Source organism: Tinamus guttatus, unplaced genomic scaffold (assembly GCF_059628265.1).
Source record: "Tinamus guttatus ecotype Peru unplaced genomic scaffold, ASM5962826v1 Tinamus_guttatus_pri_ptg000052l, whole genome shotgun sequence".
Taxonomy (NCBI): Eukaryota; Metazoa; Chordata; class Aves; order Tinamiformes; family Tinamidae; genus Tinamus; species Tinamus guttatus.
The window spans coordinates 3,545,472-3,565,703 of NW_028288586.1; the positions used below are offsets into that span (position 1 = coordinate 3,545,472).

The 20,232-nt window shown below is 36.8% G+C and overlaps 1 protein-coding gene across 6 annotated transcripts in view; it reads left to right on the forward strand.

Annotated features, from left to right (window-relative positions):
* Positions 1-20,232, forward strand: part of KCNIP4 (potassium voltage-gated channel interacting protein 4) — a 374,869-nt gene that overhangs the window by 346,539 nt on the left and 8,098 nt on the right. For all 6 annotated transcript variants that reach the window (XM_088539953.1, XM_088539957.1, XM_088539954.1 and 3 more), the window contains 2 exons: positions 8,332-8,401; positions 14,937-15,007. In XM_088539953.1, coding sequence (XP_088396079.1) covers positions 8,332-8,401; positions 14,937-15,007 — 141 coding nt within the window. The remainder of the gene's footprint in view (positions 1-8,331; positions 8,402-14,936; positions 15,008-20,232) is intronic.

The window sequence follows — 20,232 nt, forward strand, 5'->3', positions numbered from 1 at the left end:
TTGCACTGCTGGATCACTGTGCCCCAACTCTACATCAAGCCTGGGAGCGGGGTGTGCATTGCGCCCCGCTGATTCCCTTCTTCACGCTCTCCCTCTGCATGGTGAGGACTCAAGAGTCCATACCACATCTCATTTCTCACTTTCTTTCACAAAGTCAGTGACAAGCCATTTCACTGCAATGTCAACTGTGAAGGGGCCCAAAATGTAGTCATTCCCTATTGTGGAAATGATGTAGCAGTACCACTAGTTACGATATCCGTCTTTGCCAACAATTGTACTTTATGAAACCAAAGACCTGCCACACTTGTGACCTGGAAGAGGCAGTAATTAATGATGTATGAGTAAAAACATTACTAAATAAAGGCAGTGTAATTTAGTCTAGCAAAAATTATATATTTTTCTTAATAAACAGAGGCATTGGCCAAAGAACAAGCAATATGCCTACAGCACTGTAGGAATGAATTAGTAGCCTTTGTGATTGCTTTGAACACATTAGGGCTTGCTGGGTTCTTGTATATTATTCCTGTTAGAATTATGTAGCATAGTCTATTGATCTTATATATATATTAAAAAAGTAAAACTACTGAATATCTTACAGGGAATTCACAGGTTTAGTAAAGATGTTGAGGGTCTGATTCACCACTGAACTTCTGCACCTTGATATTCCGCTTTAGTATAAGGGGACTTGAGTTCATCTGACCTGAACGAATTACTGAGCTGACACAGCTGTAATGTAACATTTTCATTTTCCCTAGCATATGGGTATTGTCAGATGTCAGCAAAGCACAGTTATCATCTTGCTAATTACATGCAGTTCCTTCAGTAAATTTTTGGAAGAGTCTGGACTTGTTCCATTGGATCATAGGCAATATTTTTTTGCCTGGCCAGACCCCAAAATGACAGGTCTAAAGATAAAGTCATTTCTCATCCTCTCTGTGGAGTTTGAGGCACTCTCCTGCCAGTCTCCTCCCTACACCCCACACAACTGCTTTGACAAATTGGCTTTTGTAGTTGGCAAGCAGAGAAGTTGAAGAAGAACAGAGAGGTAGAGGAATAATGTAACTGCCTGATCAAAAGGACCAAAGTAGGTATCTCTTCTGTAGGCACTGCAATTATCTCATACAGGCACTGATTTTCTGAGCTTCCTCAAAGCTCCCATTTGATGTGGAAGTGTTGAATGATAAATCAATACAAAGGAAATTAAATGTTTCTGTCATTCATCTACTTTGAAAAAGAGGTGTTAAAAGCAGGAGTCCAAATATTGACAATACAGCACTCCAGAAGACTGTGGTTCAAAGCAGCAGTTCAGATAAATGACTGTCTAAGATTAGAAGGACAGGGTTTCTTTTTACTTGATCTTTAGGAAAAGCACCCCCTTGAAGTTTTATTAGCACCTAAGTATAATGGACCATACTGTGCTTACAGTTTGATCTCTATGCTTCCATTGCCTTTGTAGGCGGCACATGGCAGTTAAATTGCTCCTCTCCCCTTTTTCTGTTATTGCTTCTTCTAGAAATGGTTAGATCAAGGGAATGGAAAAAAATGAGCATGCGTGTTTGTCTGGCATATTTTTTTCTTTATCAATGAGAGAACAAAAAGATCTTTTAAATCATCTAACTATACCCAAGTTAGTTTTCTTAATCTTAATTTCTAGCACTTTGTGCAGATAAATATCAAATATTTCAAGGGAATTTCTGAGAATTCCTTTAAATTGCTTTTTTAAGGTTGTTTCACAGGGTAATACATAGCATCTCACTTTAGAGATTTTTTTTTCTGGACTGTATTTGATTTTATTTAAACACATCGAACCTTTTTTATTTCTGAAAACCTTGATTTGTTTGTCTCATCTATTTTGAAGTCCCTCTAGAATCATTTCTTGTTTATTAGTTGCTCCTGTTTTCTCCTACTCTTGGTCTTTCTTCTGTGTTTCCCAATAACGTAATCTGAACTCCAGCAGTGCTACCTAACCCCTTTTCATAAAGATCATTTATGATTTGCATTCTGTTTCTCATTTTAATGAAAAAAAAAATCAGTAGCAAAAGTGAACGCTCCTTTCAGGACATAAAGTTATTCACACTATCTCTCACTTCAAAATCAATAAACAATCTATTCCTAATAAATATATCAAGGATAAAGTAGATTTATATTTATTGTAGAGAAATGGGTTACAGTAATAATATGTTTTTTTTGAAATTACTTCTGTTTGCCAGATTCATAGGCCTCTCTTCATGGCCACTACAGTTCCCAAGGGAGCACTTTTTTTTTTTTTTTCCCCCGTTTGTCCTGAGGTTTTTTGGCATTGATGTAACATGGTGCTATTGCTAACACTCACTTGTGCTGGGAATGCTAATTTGCTACCAAGGCTCAGAAAGGGGTTTGCTCTGAACATCTTCTCTGGCTTGTGCAACAGCACAGGGCAGGATGTGACACAAAGTAAGGATGGAGAGAATATTATTAAAAAGATGCTTTTCACGAGAGCTGCTGTTCTTAAAAGTGAGCTGAGATTTTGGATCTGTTGGATTGGAAGTTTTCATCTCATCTGATGCCTCCTCAGTTTGATCTTGGATTGTTGTGTCTGATTAATGGGATAAAATTCAGTGATAACTTGCTTAAACTTTGTGAAAATCTTTTCAGGGGGAAAAATGTTTGGGATCTAGAAAATGTTTTGAGAGGTGGGGTTTCAGAGCATGCTTCTGCCAAGAGGTAGGGAACACAGAATATGTGAAGAAGGGCTCGGTGTCCTCCTGCAAAGGTAAAGAGAATAGAGAAAGGTAGGACTAAGGCAGCAGCCCAAGGAGCAGGAACACTATGTGAGCTGAGGGCAGAGAAAGCATGTGCAGAAATGAGCAGGAGAAAGATGGATCCTGCAGCAGCACCAAGTAGCCCAAGATGAGAAAAATGGGCTTGTGAACCCAAGACTGAGTGATAGCATGTTAAACACCAGGTATGCAAAGGAGGTACTTCTAAGGTACTGGAATGGCTTTACAGTGGTAGGAAGGCAAATTAATCTCCACACAAACCTTGACATTGAATTACTGCCTTGATTTTTTACTTTTATTTTGCTCTTTTAACTTCATGCAGTATAACTTCACCACCTCTGCTCAGCCAATTATCCATCTGAATATGAGAAATAGGCATTTTTAATGATCTAGTGCCTTAATCACAACAGCTCTTGGAATCATTAGTCATTTCAGCAAATCACTTTTTAAACATTACACTGCTTGTTTGAGATGTTTTTTTCCTGTGTTTCTTTCATCCTTCCACACATCTTCATTTTTAACTGCTTACTCTCTTGGCTGTGGGGTGTTCAGCTTTATTTTTCAGGCAGTGTGAAACTGTGCCTAGAGAGCCATTGCCTAAAGAGAAACACTGAGAAGTAGGAAACTGTTTTCTGAAGTGTGTTGGCAAAACCTATTCAGGATGTTGTGGGTCAGAGATACAGGTTTCCAAAGTGGCAGTAGGTAAGATTTATAAGCCTAAAGGTTCTTGGATCTAGGCCTGTATCTGTACTATGGGCCCCGACTTGGCTAAGCTGCAGAAATGCAATGGCTGAGCAATAAAGCTCCTCAGGCAAAAGGTGTTAGGGTAGATGTAGTGGTGACAGTCATGTGCCAGCGTTGGTGTGTGGTGTGGTGGGGCCTGGGTCCTTTCTGGGTGAGATCTATCTATTTTTCTACTTCATCTATGGCATGGTGATATCATATAGACATATTTCACCAATGTCCCTACTTTTTCCATCATTTGGAAGGCAGTTTGTAGCTCATTTTCTTATATCCTCTACTTCTGACATGTTATGGCGGGGAAGGGGAATAGGAATGGGAATAATTTGTGCACTTAGTGCCTGTAGGCTCATTTCAGAAAATTTATGTACTGCTTGAATACTGTAGCTAGTCAAGAGCTTATTTGAGTTCTCTTGTGGTCAGATTTTCTACCTGTCTATAAGCTAGCCTAGAAAAACACTGCATTTCAGCTGTAGGCACTGCTGATATTAGCCTAGCTACTCTTAAGAAACCTTCCTCTTTGATAAAGCTTTGATGATACTTTTGCTGAGTGATTTTACTACACAGCTGATCTTTAGCCATAGGAGGTCAGGCTGGGTATACAAAAATGTGCACTTATGAAACCCATTATATATAAATATATTTCTGAATAAAACTAGATATTTAGTCTAAAAATACTAATTAATGAGTATCAGAGTAAGAGAAATGCTATAGAGATATTGTTTGAAATTTGCAAGTTACAAATAGAGCAAATTTTAATGAATTTTAAGTATGCAGCTTTGGAAGTAGGGAGTTCAGAAAATTGGATATTAATTTTCTTAAGCTCAAAAAACATGAAAGACTATGAAAGACAACAACAACAACAACAAAAAGCAACAACAAAAAACTCACAGGCTCCAGAACTTGTTGCCTCAGTTCTCTAACTTGCAGATTTTTGTCCTCATCAGCATGATCATGTTCATATTAGCAAATTATCAAGGTCTGCTTAGCAAACAATGCCTCTCGTCTCAACCCTTAGAAAGGCTCTGCCACATGCATGGACAACTTTCCATTGCTGTTCCACAGTGGAACTTCCCACTGAAATTAAGGGCTATCACAATCATAGCCACACTTGGGTGAAAAAGAAGAAAGAAAAAGCTTTTACTGGTCTCCAGTGTGAACTCATGAAACTTGGACTGTGGCCCTTGCCCCTTGCTATGTTGTCTGCCACTGCCACTATGAAATAGTTCTCTTATCTCTATTACTGCCCTTCAGGTAGGCTCCTATTAGCTCATGCCTTAGCACTGGCCTGAATCAGGCCAGCTCTTTCAGCCTTTCCGTGTATGCCATGTGCTTTCTATCCCCGGTAATCTTCATGAACCTCTGCTGACCTGTGTCCAGTTTCCCCACATCCATCCTAAGAAGTTGACATGCAGAAGCCTGTAATTAAAATATATTTAAAATTGTCAAAGCACACAGTACAGTTTAATCCATCATACAAGAGCATTTATTTTGCAAGACAGAAGTCCAAGCTTTGTGCTTGTTTCTGCTTCATTTGCTTTCCTACCCTTCCTTTCTCTCTTTCTTCTTTTTTGAGTCTTTTTGAGTTTGCCTCTTGTCTACAAAGAGTGTTGATTAGGTGGCAAAGAAGAATCCACCTTCTTAGAATTGCTGAAATAAAAGACAGCATGAAGCTGGTAAATAATTTACAGGTTTTGGAGCGGTTTGTAAGACCTTATGTTCAAACTATGATTTCCCAGCAGTAAAATTGCAAGAAGAAAGATCATCAAAAGGCAGAAACATGTTTATTATTCTCTGTCTGTTCTTTCTGTCAGTTTATCTTATTTTCTCTCTAAAGGACAGAGTACTGGACTCAAGAAAAAAACAGCCCAAGATGAACTTTTATTCATTTTTTTCTCTCCATATGGAACATATAATACATTTTTAATGTATTTTTAAAAGACTGTCAAACAGAAATTTTCTTGACCAAAATAAATTACCTACAGCTGGAGGGAAATAGAATGTAAGAAATGGTTTAAATGAGTCTCACATTTTTTCTTTCAAACTATTTAATTATTTTACATTCTTTTATAAGAGTTTAATGAAAGGTAAGAACGATTTTTTTAATTACAGTTGGTGCAATAGAATCAAGTCAGCAATAACTTGCCATAAAGCCATGGGGCATATTTAACAATTACAATATTGAATGTCCTTCATTGAACCAGAGAAATTTTCCCCAAACCTGTGAGTCAAGAATAGAACAGCCTTGGAGGGAAATGACATTGGCTACATATATATTTGGATTAGAATTGTTTAAGAACAGAACTGTTCAGAGTCTTACAGCATCTTAGAGGAAATATCTAAGCTATGGAAAAAGCATCTGGAAAAGCAGTATGTTCCTGATAGGAGTCATTGCCAAGCCTAGCAGAATTTTAAAGAATATTCCTAAAATATTGCTACTGCAGCTCTCTTATCCTTGGAGACCTGTAGGATAAGGTGGGGTGGGACTAGCAATGATGAGGCAAAGAGCTGAGGAAAAGAGAGAGCTGAGGAAAATAGAGAACTGAGGAAAATGCAAAACATGTGGTCACTCTGGCCTCCACTAATATACAATTTTGTGGAAGTTGGCTGCCATTTCGAGGAATGTTTCCTTTAGACAATCTGGGGAAACATGAATTCATTAAGTGACATTAAAAAATATGGACCTTTAAAATAAGGTATGTAGATCCTGTACTTCTCTTAAAACAAGCTGTGTGAGACCTGCTAACTTATTTTGAAATAGCATAAAAAATAAATCAGACAATTTTTCCAGAGTTTCTTTGATTTACCTCTAGCATGCAACCAGGAAAAGGAAGTCTTATTCTTCACTGTCTTTAGCCTAAGATTTGGTACAGCTGGAGGTGCTGATGTTTCTTGTGCCCGTAAGACCTACTGTAAAAAGGGAGGTCATTGTAAAATGTACATATTTTGGATGTCTTTCTCATCCAAGAAAAGGGTAGAAAAATCACTGTACATATTAGTGAGGCATACAGTTTGGTGAACCTAAATACACTTTTTTTGGTCATTTATTATGTGTTAAGCTTACTGGACAAAAATGCAAAATCTGAGTTAAATTAAAAATAAAGCCTTTTTTTTTTTTTTAGTTCCCTCAACATGTTCCAAACTTTTGTCTAAAAAAAAAAAGAAAGAAAGAAAGACAGGCAGAGTAGAAAGAAGTCAGTGCTCCTTTTTCTGAGTTCTTAAATACTGCATTGCCCTTTTACACTCCCATTTCTCTCAGGAAGCGGGTCTGGGAATATTGAAAGATGTATCAATATATAATAGGAAGAGGAATTTATGAAATACCTTTGTTACTTTTTTTTTTTTTTTTTTTAATATCACCAAATCTTTGAATGCCTCTTAGAAGCTTTCTTTACTGGTCTTCAAATACAAGTAAAAATCATGGTCTACAGTGCGCATTTATACAACTCCAAAGGCTTCATATTAAAAGACAAGCAGAATAGGAAACCTAATTAGGGACTTTGGAGACTGCAGTTCTTATGTGGTGCTGGTAAAAGCAGAGAGAGATGTTCTAGGACATCTTTGCACCCAAACGGGCTGTGAGATCCTGCCTCAAGTAATAGATTGCTCCTTACTTGGACTGCTGCTGTAAGGAGGAGGTTCTGGATCCAGTGCAGCTCGCTCTCTGTGCATTGAACTGCTTTGTTAGGAGAGGCTGCATGGACCAGCACATTGGATAGAGCTGGTACTATGGAGACCTGTGTTCTAATTCTGCCTCCATCCACACCAACCTCTGTGGCCAGGAAAAAATCCTTGCCTGCTCTGTCTGCAGGACTTCTCTTCGCCTGGTCAGACACAATTGTCTCTTAATGTGACACATTGTCAGTTCTGGTGGAGATCTGATTTTGGCTGAGGTTAAATGACATAAAGCAATCTTAGATTTACAGATTTGACATGCATTTTCAGTGCATTCATCTCTCAGATAGATTACACTATTTGTTTCTTAGCATAAATTACCATAACTATAAATATCTCAGTGTTCCTTATTTGATTTAAGAAACATCATGCTTTATCTCCTTTTGAAAATACTTCTTTTTGCCAGTTTACAATGAGGAATCTATAAATTGGAGCATCAGTCCAAGTAGTCAGTATAGCAATAGACAGAAATAAATGTATGAAATGTGACAATTTGTCTCTCCTCTGTTTCTAGAAATGCTTTCCTGGTAAAGAGCTTGCCATTTTTTTTTACTTCTGTCTGTTATTGTTGCTTGTTTGTTTGTTTTGTTTTGTTTTCCTTTTCCTCTTCTCATTAAAGAAGAAATTAAGACAAAGTAAGTGCATTGCCCAAGTTCATTGTCTTGGTCTGGCAAATGCAGGGCTTGCCTCTCGTATTCTTCCACTAGCTAATAAACAATACTCTGCGCCTACTCTTCCTTTCATCTCCTTACATAAGTCTTTTTCTGCAAGGTCTCCTTTACATCCTTTCATTTTCTCTCTAATCTGCCTGCTCTGTAGCTTGCCGCTTGTCCTTTCTTACATATTGCAATTCATCAACAAGAGGTAAGGAGGCAGAAGAGCTGTGAACTTGAATGAGATTTTCTTTGGTAGGGACTTCTGAATTCCCCAGATAGACCTTTTTACAAGTGTGGGTTCTAGTAAAAAGTGCAGTACACTTTCCTGGGTTGGTTTCCATAATGCACAAGTGATACATATTTATTGTATTAAAACCTAGCTTAAAATGCAAACTCAGACTCTGTTAAACCCCCAGAACCACATATATGATCTCACATATACATAATTTGTCTGAACCAGACTAGATGGACATACTGTTTATTTCTCATCTTTTCTTCAGGAATGCCCCAGCGGTGTCGTCAATGAAGATACCTTCAAAGAAATTTACTCTCAGTTCTTTCCACAAGGAGGTGAGTACTTGGCAGACACATTAGTATCAGAATATATGGAGAATTATGTTTCTTATTAGTTTCTAGCTCTTCAGAAAGTTCGTTCTAACTGACGATATGGTTGTACCAAATTCTGTTTGCACTTGCATGTTACTTGCTGACTAGACACATTTAAGGTTGTATATTGCAGACTGAAATGCAGTGATATCTACAGGAGGTCAGTCTCTAGTTATGAAGTTTCAACTTGGATTTATGTATCTTTGAAAACTCAGGTTTCTCTGAGTAGGTTATTGCTGTTTAAACTTCGGTGTTTTTCCCTATAGTCTTTCATTAAAAAAAAAAAAAAATCACTGTAGGAGTTAAAACTGTAGGAGGCAGTATATGTATGATTCAAATCTAATATCAAAGGGAGAAGCCCCATTGACTTTAATGGGGTTCCTCTACTTAAATGAGGGCTTTTATGCTATTCTAATTTCCAAGTAATTTCCAGGGGTTTCATTAATTTCTTCATCTTCATTATCTTTTAGTGCAGTGAAGGTTGCACAAAAACGTGTAACCAAGAGTTTTTGCCTTGAACTGCAGATTTTCTTTTCGCTAGAATTGTTTTCCTCTTTTTCCTTCCTCTTCCTTTTTCCATTCAGTTCTCCCTCCTCAGATTGTCCTACAGCACTTCAATCTTGCCTCTTCATCTGCTCCCACAGCTCTTGAGATTTTCGTGTTTCCCTGGGACTGTTCATAGCTCTTTCTTTTCACTTACCTTTTTTTTTTTTTTTTTTTTTTTTTTTTTTAATCTTTAATTGGTAGGAACAGTAACTCTCCCAATTAGTTTTATTTTAAATAAAATCCTAGAAGGTCAAGAGCAGCATTCACTGTGGATTACCATCACTGAAATCCTCAGCAAATAAGCACACTGAATAGGTAAGAACAAAAGGCTGAGTGATTTGACCTGCCTACTGATTGTTTCTGTATCTAAGTTTTTAAACCAGACTAACAAGTACTCTTTCAGATATCATATTTTTTAGTTAGCTAGGCTTGTGAAAATTGCATGTGATTTACTTCACTTGAAAAATCTTAGAATAATAAAAACACAATATGTAAGATTTGTTACACTCAGAATTCTTTATGGACAAAAGTAAAGAATTTATTGTTAGTATAGTCAATATCTTAGGAGACTAATGTTTATTAGTCCAGATCTGAATGTTATAGAAAAAGCAATGAAAAGCAATGAAAATTGTGTTATTAATTTCAACCCTATATCCTGATGTCATGCTCGCCCTTCCACTCCTCTCTGAGCTCTGAGGGTGCTGAGGGTGATGAGCTGTCAGCATCCGGAGTCCTTTAGTGGGAGGAATATGGTTCATGAGTTCTTTCCTTGCACTAGGATCTACTCAGGATCATTTTTATGCTTGCTTACAGCTTTTCTACCTTTCTCTTTCTTCGTGGGGTCTGCAGCTCCAAGTGACATCTGAATTGACTATATAGTGTCTGTCACATATGTTAGATACTACTGCTATGTTCTTTTTGTTCCTCCTAAAATCAATTTTGTCCATTTCTTGGTCTGCATTTCTCTAGCTGAGCATTAGTGAGCGGTTTATGTGCCCCATCCCTTACCAGCATAGATCTGTGCTCCTCCGTGAGGCTCCTGTGCCGCGACTTGAAGGTCTCTGCTGCTACACCAACCCTGTAGCTCTCTGTGGTGCATCATCATGTTAGAGTCATAAATATCTCCTCCTACATAGAATAACTGCTTGTCTCTGCTGCCTATATGGTTGCACAAAGACAAACACAACAAATTAGCCTTGGACACCTGATCAATTAGAGAAATTGCAGTCACAGCTAAACCAATTAAATGAAAGCTGCAGGCAGGTCCAGAAAAGTTCAGACAGAGCCAGCCTGACAAGCCTCTGCCTGAGGTCTTGAAAACCCTGTCACCAGCAATGGCAATACAAAATTGGTGAGGCCTTAGGCTCTGCTGAATTGGGCAATCCTTTTCTGGAGTTTCTTGAGAAGAAGCTTCATGTATTTGATTTTTAGAGTGGTAAGAAAGTATCAAATCCAGGTAATTCATTTGTTACCTGGATTTTTTTTTTTAATAATTTCAGAGATCTGAATGAAGATCTTTCGGAAGCTCTTCCTCATCAGAAACCATTTCATTCTGCTTTTAGTGTTAATAACTTCCACTCCCAGGAGTGCAGTGTAAATAAATACTGTGTATGCTACTGTGTAAACAAGTGTACAAACTTCATACAGTTTTTCTCAAAAAGCTAGGAAAATTATTCACAAGAAATAGCAGAAGAGCTGATTATCCTCTCAAATACAACAGCTTGCAGTATGCTTCCCATAACTGCTGCGGGCTCGGTGACACTGGAATCTTTCTCTGTGTATATATTTTGCTCAATATGTTTTACATAAAAAAGAGTTGTTGATATTTGAATAAGATTAGTACTGAAAACTTAACCTTCTCAGAGGACATTGTTAGCAGCAGCTGTCTTCAAAACATTTTAATTTTTTTATGCTGAATGTCTGACTCCCTTAGTTAAAAGAAGCTCATATCTCAGGGCACAGAGTTTTTCAGAAACACTCAAGATCCCATTATCCTAAAAGAATACGGTAAGAGTCATACAGGTTTCCATAGGAACACAGTCTTAATAAAGCAGAGCTGCTTTTTAAAGTGTCTTGCAGAAAACTTATCCTTTCACAAAAGTCAGGAATTTGTGTAGTCAACTTTGGGAAAGATTTATTTCCCAGTCTTCAAGAAAACTAATTTTTCTATCACTTTATTTTGTGGAACTACACAAGATAAAAGTTTAAAATTTATTAAGTGACTTTTAAAAATGAATAGATATATTCCAGCATAAGAAGTACATTTCATATAATTATTTTCTATTATTTTACATCCATAATTGTTTTTTTTTGATTTTTAAGAGGCTTGAATACTTTCTACAATTATTTATAATAGGTAATTATTAGGATAATTATTTTTTCTTCTTGGGGAAATAAATGTTACAAGTATACAACTTTTTTTTTGAAAAATAGTGTTTTTATATTGCTTAAAACATAAAAATATGAAAAAAAAAAGGAAAGAAGTTTTATGATGCACCCCTTACTTGGTCATCATTCCTCAGAGTGTGACTAGTGGGGATTTTCAGCAGCCATGACCATTGTTAGCAATTTCAACTGGATAAAACAAAGACTCTATCATACACCAGAAACCATGCGGATGTATCTCTCTTTTCTGTTGGATTCATTCTGATTTTGACTAGTCTTTATCAGATTTTTCCATTTCATTCTGTAGATTTCTGTGTTGACTTTTGCCATTCTGTGTGAGATCTGGCAAGCAGAGTCTATTCTTTGTTTCCCAAAACAGTAAAGATACCTTCCAAGCACCAGTAATTGTCTTTATTTGTATATCCCTGCCTGTAAACAACCAGGTGAGATCATCATATGTAAGTATCTAATTAAGCAGCCAGATTAGGTACTTACATCTTTGAACGTATAACCAACATCCTGTATGCAGCTGAAGCCTTTGGATTTCAGGCGGGTTTACAAGATTGTTTTTGCGTTTGTCTGCAGAGGAAGAGTATGTTTGTACATCCCGGAATCAAAACTTAGGCCATGTGTGTACACTGTGCCCCAAATATTCACTGTAATGAAAAAATGGATACAACAAGTTGTATCATTATAATTACTCATATCACTTAAGCAAATGGAATGATATTGTGTAACATCTGAACTTTAGGGTGACCAAACAATGATGACTGGGTGACTAATCATCAGAAGTCATTTTCCCATGTCATGCAGAAAGTCTAATCAAGTAAATTCCAGGATTATCCAGGATAAGGGCCAGGAAGAATAAAAAGGGGATAAGGGACTCATATGAATTGCAAAAGAGATGATAATTGCAACAAAATCAATGTATTTTAAAAGGTAGAAGCCTTTTGAGAAGCTTTCTCTTCTAGAAAGGCACTGTAGTAAAGAAAACTTATTTTTAATAAATGGGAAAACTGTGGCTGTGTAGGTGAATGAACAAGCCCCACTAGCTCCCTTGAATTCATTTGACACTCAGTTCAAATGAATGTCTGAAATACAGCCTGGGACTTGTTCTTAGACTTGCAGGTCATAGATAAGAGTCAGCCCTGAATAATTATTACATTCCTCCTAAGTTATGAACAGAAGAGGTTATGTTCATAATTCGGTAAGGGATACTGTTGAATACATAATGAATATCTTTTTGTTGTCTTCTATATTTAAGATACTTAAGTCTGTATCTCAAAGGAATGGGGATTTTTACATTTCCTCTTACCTCAATTTGTCAAATTATGAATGTAGCTGACTAGTGCAGCTGACTTATTCTCAGGGCACTAAGACAAAACTGTATTTCATGATAAAGTAAAGCTTTTGTCTACTGTGATTAATATTGAACAGTTATTGGGAGGAGAAGTCACATTGCATATCACTGATTAAACTGCCCTACGCAATTTTTGAAGACAAAATTATAGAAAACTTCAACAGAAGTTTCACCTGAATAAACAACCCTGAAAAAACCTGAGTTTTTTTTTAATTATTAAAAAAGGTTACTACCAAGAGAAACATCTGCAAATACAGACTGTTTTTATTTATTTATAGACATACAAAAAGGGTATTAAACTGTAACATAAATGGGCAACACATAGTAAGAAAAAAAAGAAACTGTTTTAACACAGTTATATTCATTACAAGTACACAGTAAATATTTAGGAATATTTTGCCTATTTATGAAATTAAACCAAAGAAGTGGGAAGAGACCTAATAATCACTTTGCAGTGATTATAGCTCTGTAATATTTTTCTTCCAGAAGATTATTCAGAGTATATTTTGTTGCACAACAGATGTCTAAGGAGATTAGATAAAATCTGACTCTTAAAATTCTAAATATAAGCTGAAGTCAGCACATTTAAATTTTTCAGCTAAAGCGGGAATTTGTATGTTAGGTCATGCCTTCAGCAGTGATGCTGGTGGCTGGCTACATGCGTGGATAAGTGAAAGGCTCAAGTGATAAGTGAATAAGTGATAAGGATAAGTGAAAGACAATTTTTTTTTTTTTGGAAATTCACTGCATTCAATGCATTAACAGACGTAGCCAGGGTCTAAAGGCTGCAGAGTTTGATCTTGTTACAGTTATTTCTTATCATACTAAATTAACATTCTGAGGTCAAATCAGGGACTTGTCTTACTAGTGTCAGGTCTGAATCTGTGAGGTACAAAGTTCTGAGTTTTACTTTATTGGGTTTCTTCCCTTGTAGAAGCCTTCCCTTGCAGTATTTGTGTCCTGACTGAGATATTCTATAGCCTCAGGAAGAATCGTTTTAATTTCCAAGGCGACTCTCAGGTTGGGCACCTCTCTGATTTTGCAGTCATGACTGTGGCCAAACATCATGAATTCTCTTTGCCTCAGTCCCTCACTTGCACATTGAGGGCCACAAAACTTCTCATCTTACTAAATGTTTCTGTGGTTAATGTTAATTAACATAAAATTAATATAAAAATGAAGTGGAGGGACAAAGCAACAAGTACTATAAGTAATTTACATGGGTTTTGAGTGAGGGAAAATGCAGAGCAGAGCTGCCTTCCCATAACCTTAGCAGCTGCTAATTTACATCAACAGGGCGATCTCTGGAGAAGTTTTCCATTTCCATTTGTAATGTATTATTCCTGGAGCAGTTTTGGTCTCTCGTAAGTAATTTAGTGGAAATAGGAAAATGGATGTTTACAAAAACTTATATTGACATATTTACACTGGTTGCTGTATTGTGTTTCCAAATTGAGCCAATATATGAATAAGGTTGTCTTTTAGAGTCTTGCTGACCATTTTGCTTAGTCACAGCTGTTTTTCTCAAAGTTTCTGAGCAGCTAGCTCTAAAATGATGATCACGAGGGTTAAGCCACAAACCGGTTTTAAGACTCTGCCACTCTGGACAGGATTTTATCTCATGTGTGGGCCACCATCCATAAGGCAGCTGTGCAGCAAGGGCCTCAGCCTTCTCTCCAGACGACTGCTGCACTGTGTTGAGCTCTGAGTACAGGGAGCTTCTGGCTAGCTCATCTTCACCGTGGGCAAAGTGCCAGGGGAAAGCAGGACTGGTTCCTTCGTTTGAAATGAATAAATGAACACATTCTTCTTCATTAACACGAGATAGGTCTCCTCTCATGGTCATTTAACTGATAAAGCAGACATGTCAGCAGCAGAGATTGTTTCAGAGTATAGGTACAGACTTTTTTGCCACTCTTCCATATATCTTTCAGATAATGGTGATTAGTACTTTGCCCACAGAACTAGTGATGAAAACGAATACAGACATCAGAGATCAGATTTTTGCAACTCCCATTCCTAACACTCTAGTTACATGTACGCTTGCACTTACGTCTCTCCTCTTTTGCCAAAAAAAACGATGTCAACAACAGCAACAGAAAGTTTAAACTAAAAATTTAGTCCTGCTGGTATCATCTTTTTCATGGAATTAAATTAATTGAAATAAGATGTGCTCACGCAAACTATTCTTACTGTTTTAAATTATAGATTCCACAACTTATGCACATTTTCTGTTTAATGCATTTGACACTGATCATAATGGATCGGTAAGTTTTGAGGTAAGTGCTACTGCTAGTTCTTTCTCTACAATTGAATATTTTGCCCCCTTTTGCAATTAAGTCTTATTTGGCTTTCTCTTTTTTTGTGTGTGTGGTTCACATTAATACTTTAGCCTATGCAGCTCAAGTCTCCTTTTTTTTTCCACTGTATTAACAAACGTCATTATTATTTCACAGTTGTATATCCCAAAACTGTAACCCAAACTATGCCACTATGTTTTTATAAATTTGTTCATTTAAAAGTCAATTTATATGCAAGGTACATAAAGGAATACTTGATCTTAATTGGGTCTGGTATGGTAGGAAGGACTAAGATCTCCAGCTGATGTCAGGGTGGTCTGTGCAGCGAAATAAAGATTGCTCATGCACACTATTAGTTTCTAGAAGGAGTCCCTACAAAAAAAAAAAAAAAAAAAGGCTATAGTGCATTTGTATTTAAAAGCACGGGAACTTAAAGTTCAATATTCCTCCCCTTACTTGCCCAGTCTTCTTTTGCTAAAGTCTGATATCAACACTGGCAACTCCCTGCATTAGTGTAGGTGACAACAAGGCATACAAGTGTCAGCAAAAAAGCCATTATTTTAAACTACAGAATTAAAAAAAGAAAAACTCACTTCACCTGAAAAAGAATATGCTGGCTTTGTCATATTTTGTGCTTGTTGTTGTTGTTAATGAACAGATAATATGCTTAAGCTTCAAATTAGTTTATTATTAAATAAATACACCCACTTTCAATTTGCTTAAGCATCCTATTACTGATTTACTTGTGTGAATGGTGTTGTGAGAGTTGATTTTTTTTAAAACATTTTCAACATTTTGTTATAGATGTAACATGAAGGGAGAAGCCTTTGCCAAGCTGTGTTTACAAAATCTAAACTTCAGCTGGGAATATAGGCAAAGTGTCTTGGTGGGGATTATTTGAGTTTATTTGGAAAAAACAAAACAAAACAAACGAGCAAACAAAACCAGGAACCCCCATCTGCTTGTTGAAACTACAAGCAGGAATGCAGCTTTTATCCTCACCTTTTATACAGGGGCTAATTCCACAAGGTATCCTTCTGCTCAAATCAGCAGAGGCAATACTGGAAAAGTTACCAGTTTTTGACAAGTATTTCTGCTGTTACTTTCTATCATTGGGAAATGTGAGAACAAGATGAGATTTTTTTATATCTTTCCTGAACTATTTTATTGACATTTGAATCTCAGAAAGAAAGCTTTAAGAAAACGCAGAAGATGCAAAGCATTTTTAAGGGATTTGAGTATTTCAGAGTGCAGCTCCTTGTACTTTGGGAGAAAAGAAAATAGGAAACAAAAGAAGTCATGTTTGTTCAATACAAGAAGAGACACTCTGCAGCTTGCTTCTGTTCAATATCCTCTCAGACAGAGTGACCCAGACTTTGATCTCATTTACACTAAATGTAAATCCATCATAACTCAACTGCTGTCAAAAGAACCTAGTTCTGGGTCTTTGTAACATGTAGCCACATAAAACTTACTTATAAATGTATGACAGGGATTCTAAAATCCTCCTGCTCCTGTTAAAAATGCATTTTTTTTCTAAACATGTGAAAGTAGCTGTGAATTGAGTAAGCAGATGAAATGTGAGGAATACAATCCCGTATCTTCTTTTCTGCTCAGGTTTTATCCTATATGCAATTATGCTGTGTTCTTTTAATACCAATACATAATGTCATTTTCTATCTCCCGTCAGTGCAAAAATTTGAGAAAAAGAGGTGCTTTAAAAATTTGGAGAATAACTAACCATTGATCCCAAGATGCTTTCTATAACAAAGGGTGGTGTAATAATAAATATAACTTAATATAACTATAATCTATGAAGAAAAAATATTCTTTAGATCTCTATTGTGTAAAATGGACATGGAGACCTAAATTGGTACTGGTAGGTAAGAATGGTATCTTCTGTCTATTGTACTCTCATGTTTCTAGTTATGCTGTAGTAGCTGGAATTGTGAGAATGAAGAAAGTTATCAATGAATGAATTTTGCTTTTTTTTTTCTTTAAAATTTTAACCATAAGTAATGAGGTGTTAGAGTTTAGCACAACCTTCTATAACTTAAATCCACAGTGGATTGGTGGATGAAATTGCTTAGTGAGATCACTATATACTTAATTTTTTGCTCATTTCTAACTCTATATTTTTGATAATATTCAATCTCTCTAGCCAAAATTATTTTACTTATCATAAGGATAAATATTCCTGGAAGTAGCTGCTCAAACCTGTCCCATGAGAGGGTCCAACTCTGTCCAATGACTATGTCAATTCTTCAGCTTTATCCATGTTTTCTTAGGAGACTAAGGAGACATTCCACTAGTTATAAGAAATGGGTTTACTTTAATGTGAGGAATAAACATGCTTTCTAAGAACCCAGTGGCCCAGCTGCTGACAGGCCCTTCTGGCATGTTAGTGAACTGGGTTCACGTTCTGTTGCCATCACATAAATGTGAGAGGAGGTATTCCGCTTGGGCACAAATATCAAAACAAACAAAAACAACTAAAGCAAAATGAAACGGGCATTCGTCTCCCAATCCCTCCTTATTTTCTTTTTTTTCACTTTGTGGAAGACTTAGTCCAGTGTTTATTTCTGACAATTTCTGATGGTCAAGAACTGTGTGTAAGGCAGGCCCAGGAATGCCTCTTTGGAGAGCTGAGCAGCAAATAAGTGTAAATGAAGTCTCAGGTACATTTAGCAGAATTAGAAGAGGTGGAAGGTCCTCTTGGCAGACGCACAAGTGTCATAGGAGTTTTGGTCGTAAGAAATTAGAGTTCTAGGCAGCTGGGTAAGGTAAGATTTCAGGTCCTCTGGTCTTAGCACCTGCACACTTTGCATCTAGTGGTGAAAACCACAGAGGTGTTTAGGAATCTCTGCCAAACAGGTGTTTAGGAATCTCTTTTATACTAATTTTAGTTGGAAAGTGGAATCCAAATTCAATTTATTTGATTTGGTCTAATCCTAGGCAATGTTAAGATTATGGGAAAACTCAGGGACAAATTTGAGGATGTTGAGGTTTCTCAGTGATGTGTTAAGATGTTAGAAGTTGTAAAGCAGCACATAAATAGTCCTGAAGATCTGGATCTCAAAGCCACTTACACAGTGACAGTCAGGAAAGTTAAGTCTAATTATTTGAAGAAACAAAGTTAAAGCATATTATACCCACATGCACATATTCAAATCAATGTCTTTGGTTTCCTTTAGATGGAGATCCCACTAATCCTCAGTGGAATTCTCACTAATCCCACTAATTCTCAGTGCCTTAAACATAAAGCTGTGCCCAAGTGCAATGCTGACATTTAAGATTTTTGTCGTTTTTAAGTAAATAATGAAAAAAAACAATCTTTTTTTCCAAATATGATTATATCTTAATGAAATTCTTGGTGACTTTCTGATGGCTTTATGCCTTAGTTATTCTCTCAAGAGAATTCTTCATTAATAACTTTAGTAACAAATATGCTAACTCAAATGCATAGGAGAGCTCAGAATTAACCGAGCTAGTTATGCCTTCTTTTGTGTTGCTTGAGATCAAACGTAACTTTGGTATTTACTTAATACTAAGTATAATGAATATTCGTTATCTCCAGGATAGTAACATGAGAGTAGCAGTTTCATGAATGTATCTAAGTGTCATTCTCTGCAGTAAACACAAAACATCCTGTTCATGTCCTATATGAAATAAACTATTTTTTTCTAGGGCCATAATGCTCATAAGCATTTTAAACACATTTGGTATAACATAGCTAGAGAGAGGCATTTTTTCCTCTTAGCAGCAGCTCCTCCAGGCCATCAGTGCCCTTCATTGTCTTTATTGCTTCAGTGCTCCACTGTTCCTGGGAATATATAGGCATCCATCCCCAAATTTCACTGCCTGAGTCCTTTCCAAAATGCTAAGAGCTAAATCCAAAAATGTAAGTAGACATAAATGAACACATGATCAGTTGGATTAATTTAAAGCTTTCCTATGGATTTTATATCATACAAAATTAAGCTTTTACTTAATGGAACAGTTCGCCCCAAGGACCAAGGAAGCAATCAGAGTCATCAACAACTTTGTTAAGTGATAATTAATCGTTGTCAGGAAAAAAAAAAAAAAAATTCCCAAGCAACAGACAACCAGGAGGCCTGTAGACTCTGTTCAGCTCTAATGCAGAACTGAAATGTGTATCAAGAATACAGAGGCAGCAGGTTCTAGCGTGGGTGTTAGGATGCTTGCTTTGCAATACTTCACCAAGACATCCTCATTTCTTGTAGGATGCAAGTCAGGCACTGGAGAATTCAGGACTTATTTGGGGTTCTCACAGGTACTACCAGGCTCAGCAGGAAGCTAGAGTTGGAAATGCAGAACTGTTAAAAAGTAGAATCCCTCTCTCTCCAAGGACCTGATGCCTACAGAAGAGAGAAAAACGCATCTGCATCTGTTAAATAGAATGCTGGAGAGCTGGTTCATGACCCTATGCTAGATGCAACATGGAATGGAGATGACTGTCATTATAAAGTTTAGAGTACCCACCTGGAAGGTTTTGAGTTTTTCTGGATTTTAAAAGGACAAAGTCTTTATAAAAATGGGAACAGCGGAGAGGACACTGTGCAAAAGAGCATAAAGTCAACTTTTGATAATGTATGTTTTTTAACACTGATGATAGGAGGTTTGGCTCGTGAATGGAGATATAAATGGTGCTAGGAAGCCAGGTAACGTGGGCATGGTGCGTCAGAAAGGGGAGAGAGAAAAATAAAATTAGATATGGTTTGAAGATGAAAATAAATATAAAAATGTTGCTGAGTCCTGAGATATAAACAGTTATTAGAGATCTCTACCGAGGACTACAGGAAAAGCTGTATCAAAAATGTAAAACAGTGCAGGAAAGATGGAAATAAATGTTACTGAATGTAAAAAGGTTGATTTCTAACACTATAATGTGATCAAATCTGTTCTGAATTTCTTGAACATTTTAGTATTTAATAGCACAGTGTTAAAGAGCTGCTTGGAGATTTAACCCTGTGACCCTCAATTAGTCATTGAAATACTGACAAGAAAAGTTGAGTAAAATTCTTTCAACATTCATGTATTCATTTAACCCAGAGGGCAAATGTACCCGTAACAGAGAAATTTATGACAAACGAAGAAAATCCAGAGCAAACCGGCTGAACTGTGGGAAGGCCGGGGCTGCTGTGCCTGCCAGACCATGTGCAGGCGGTACCTGCGTGTGCCTG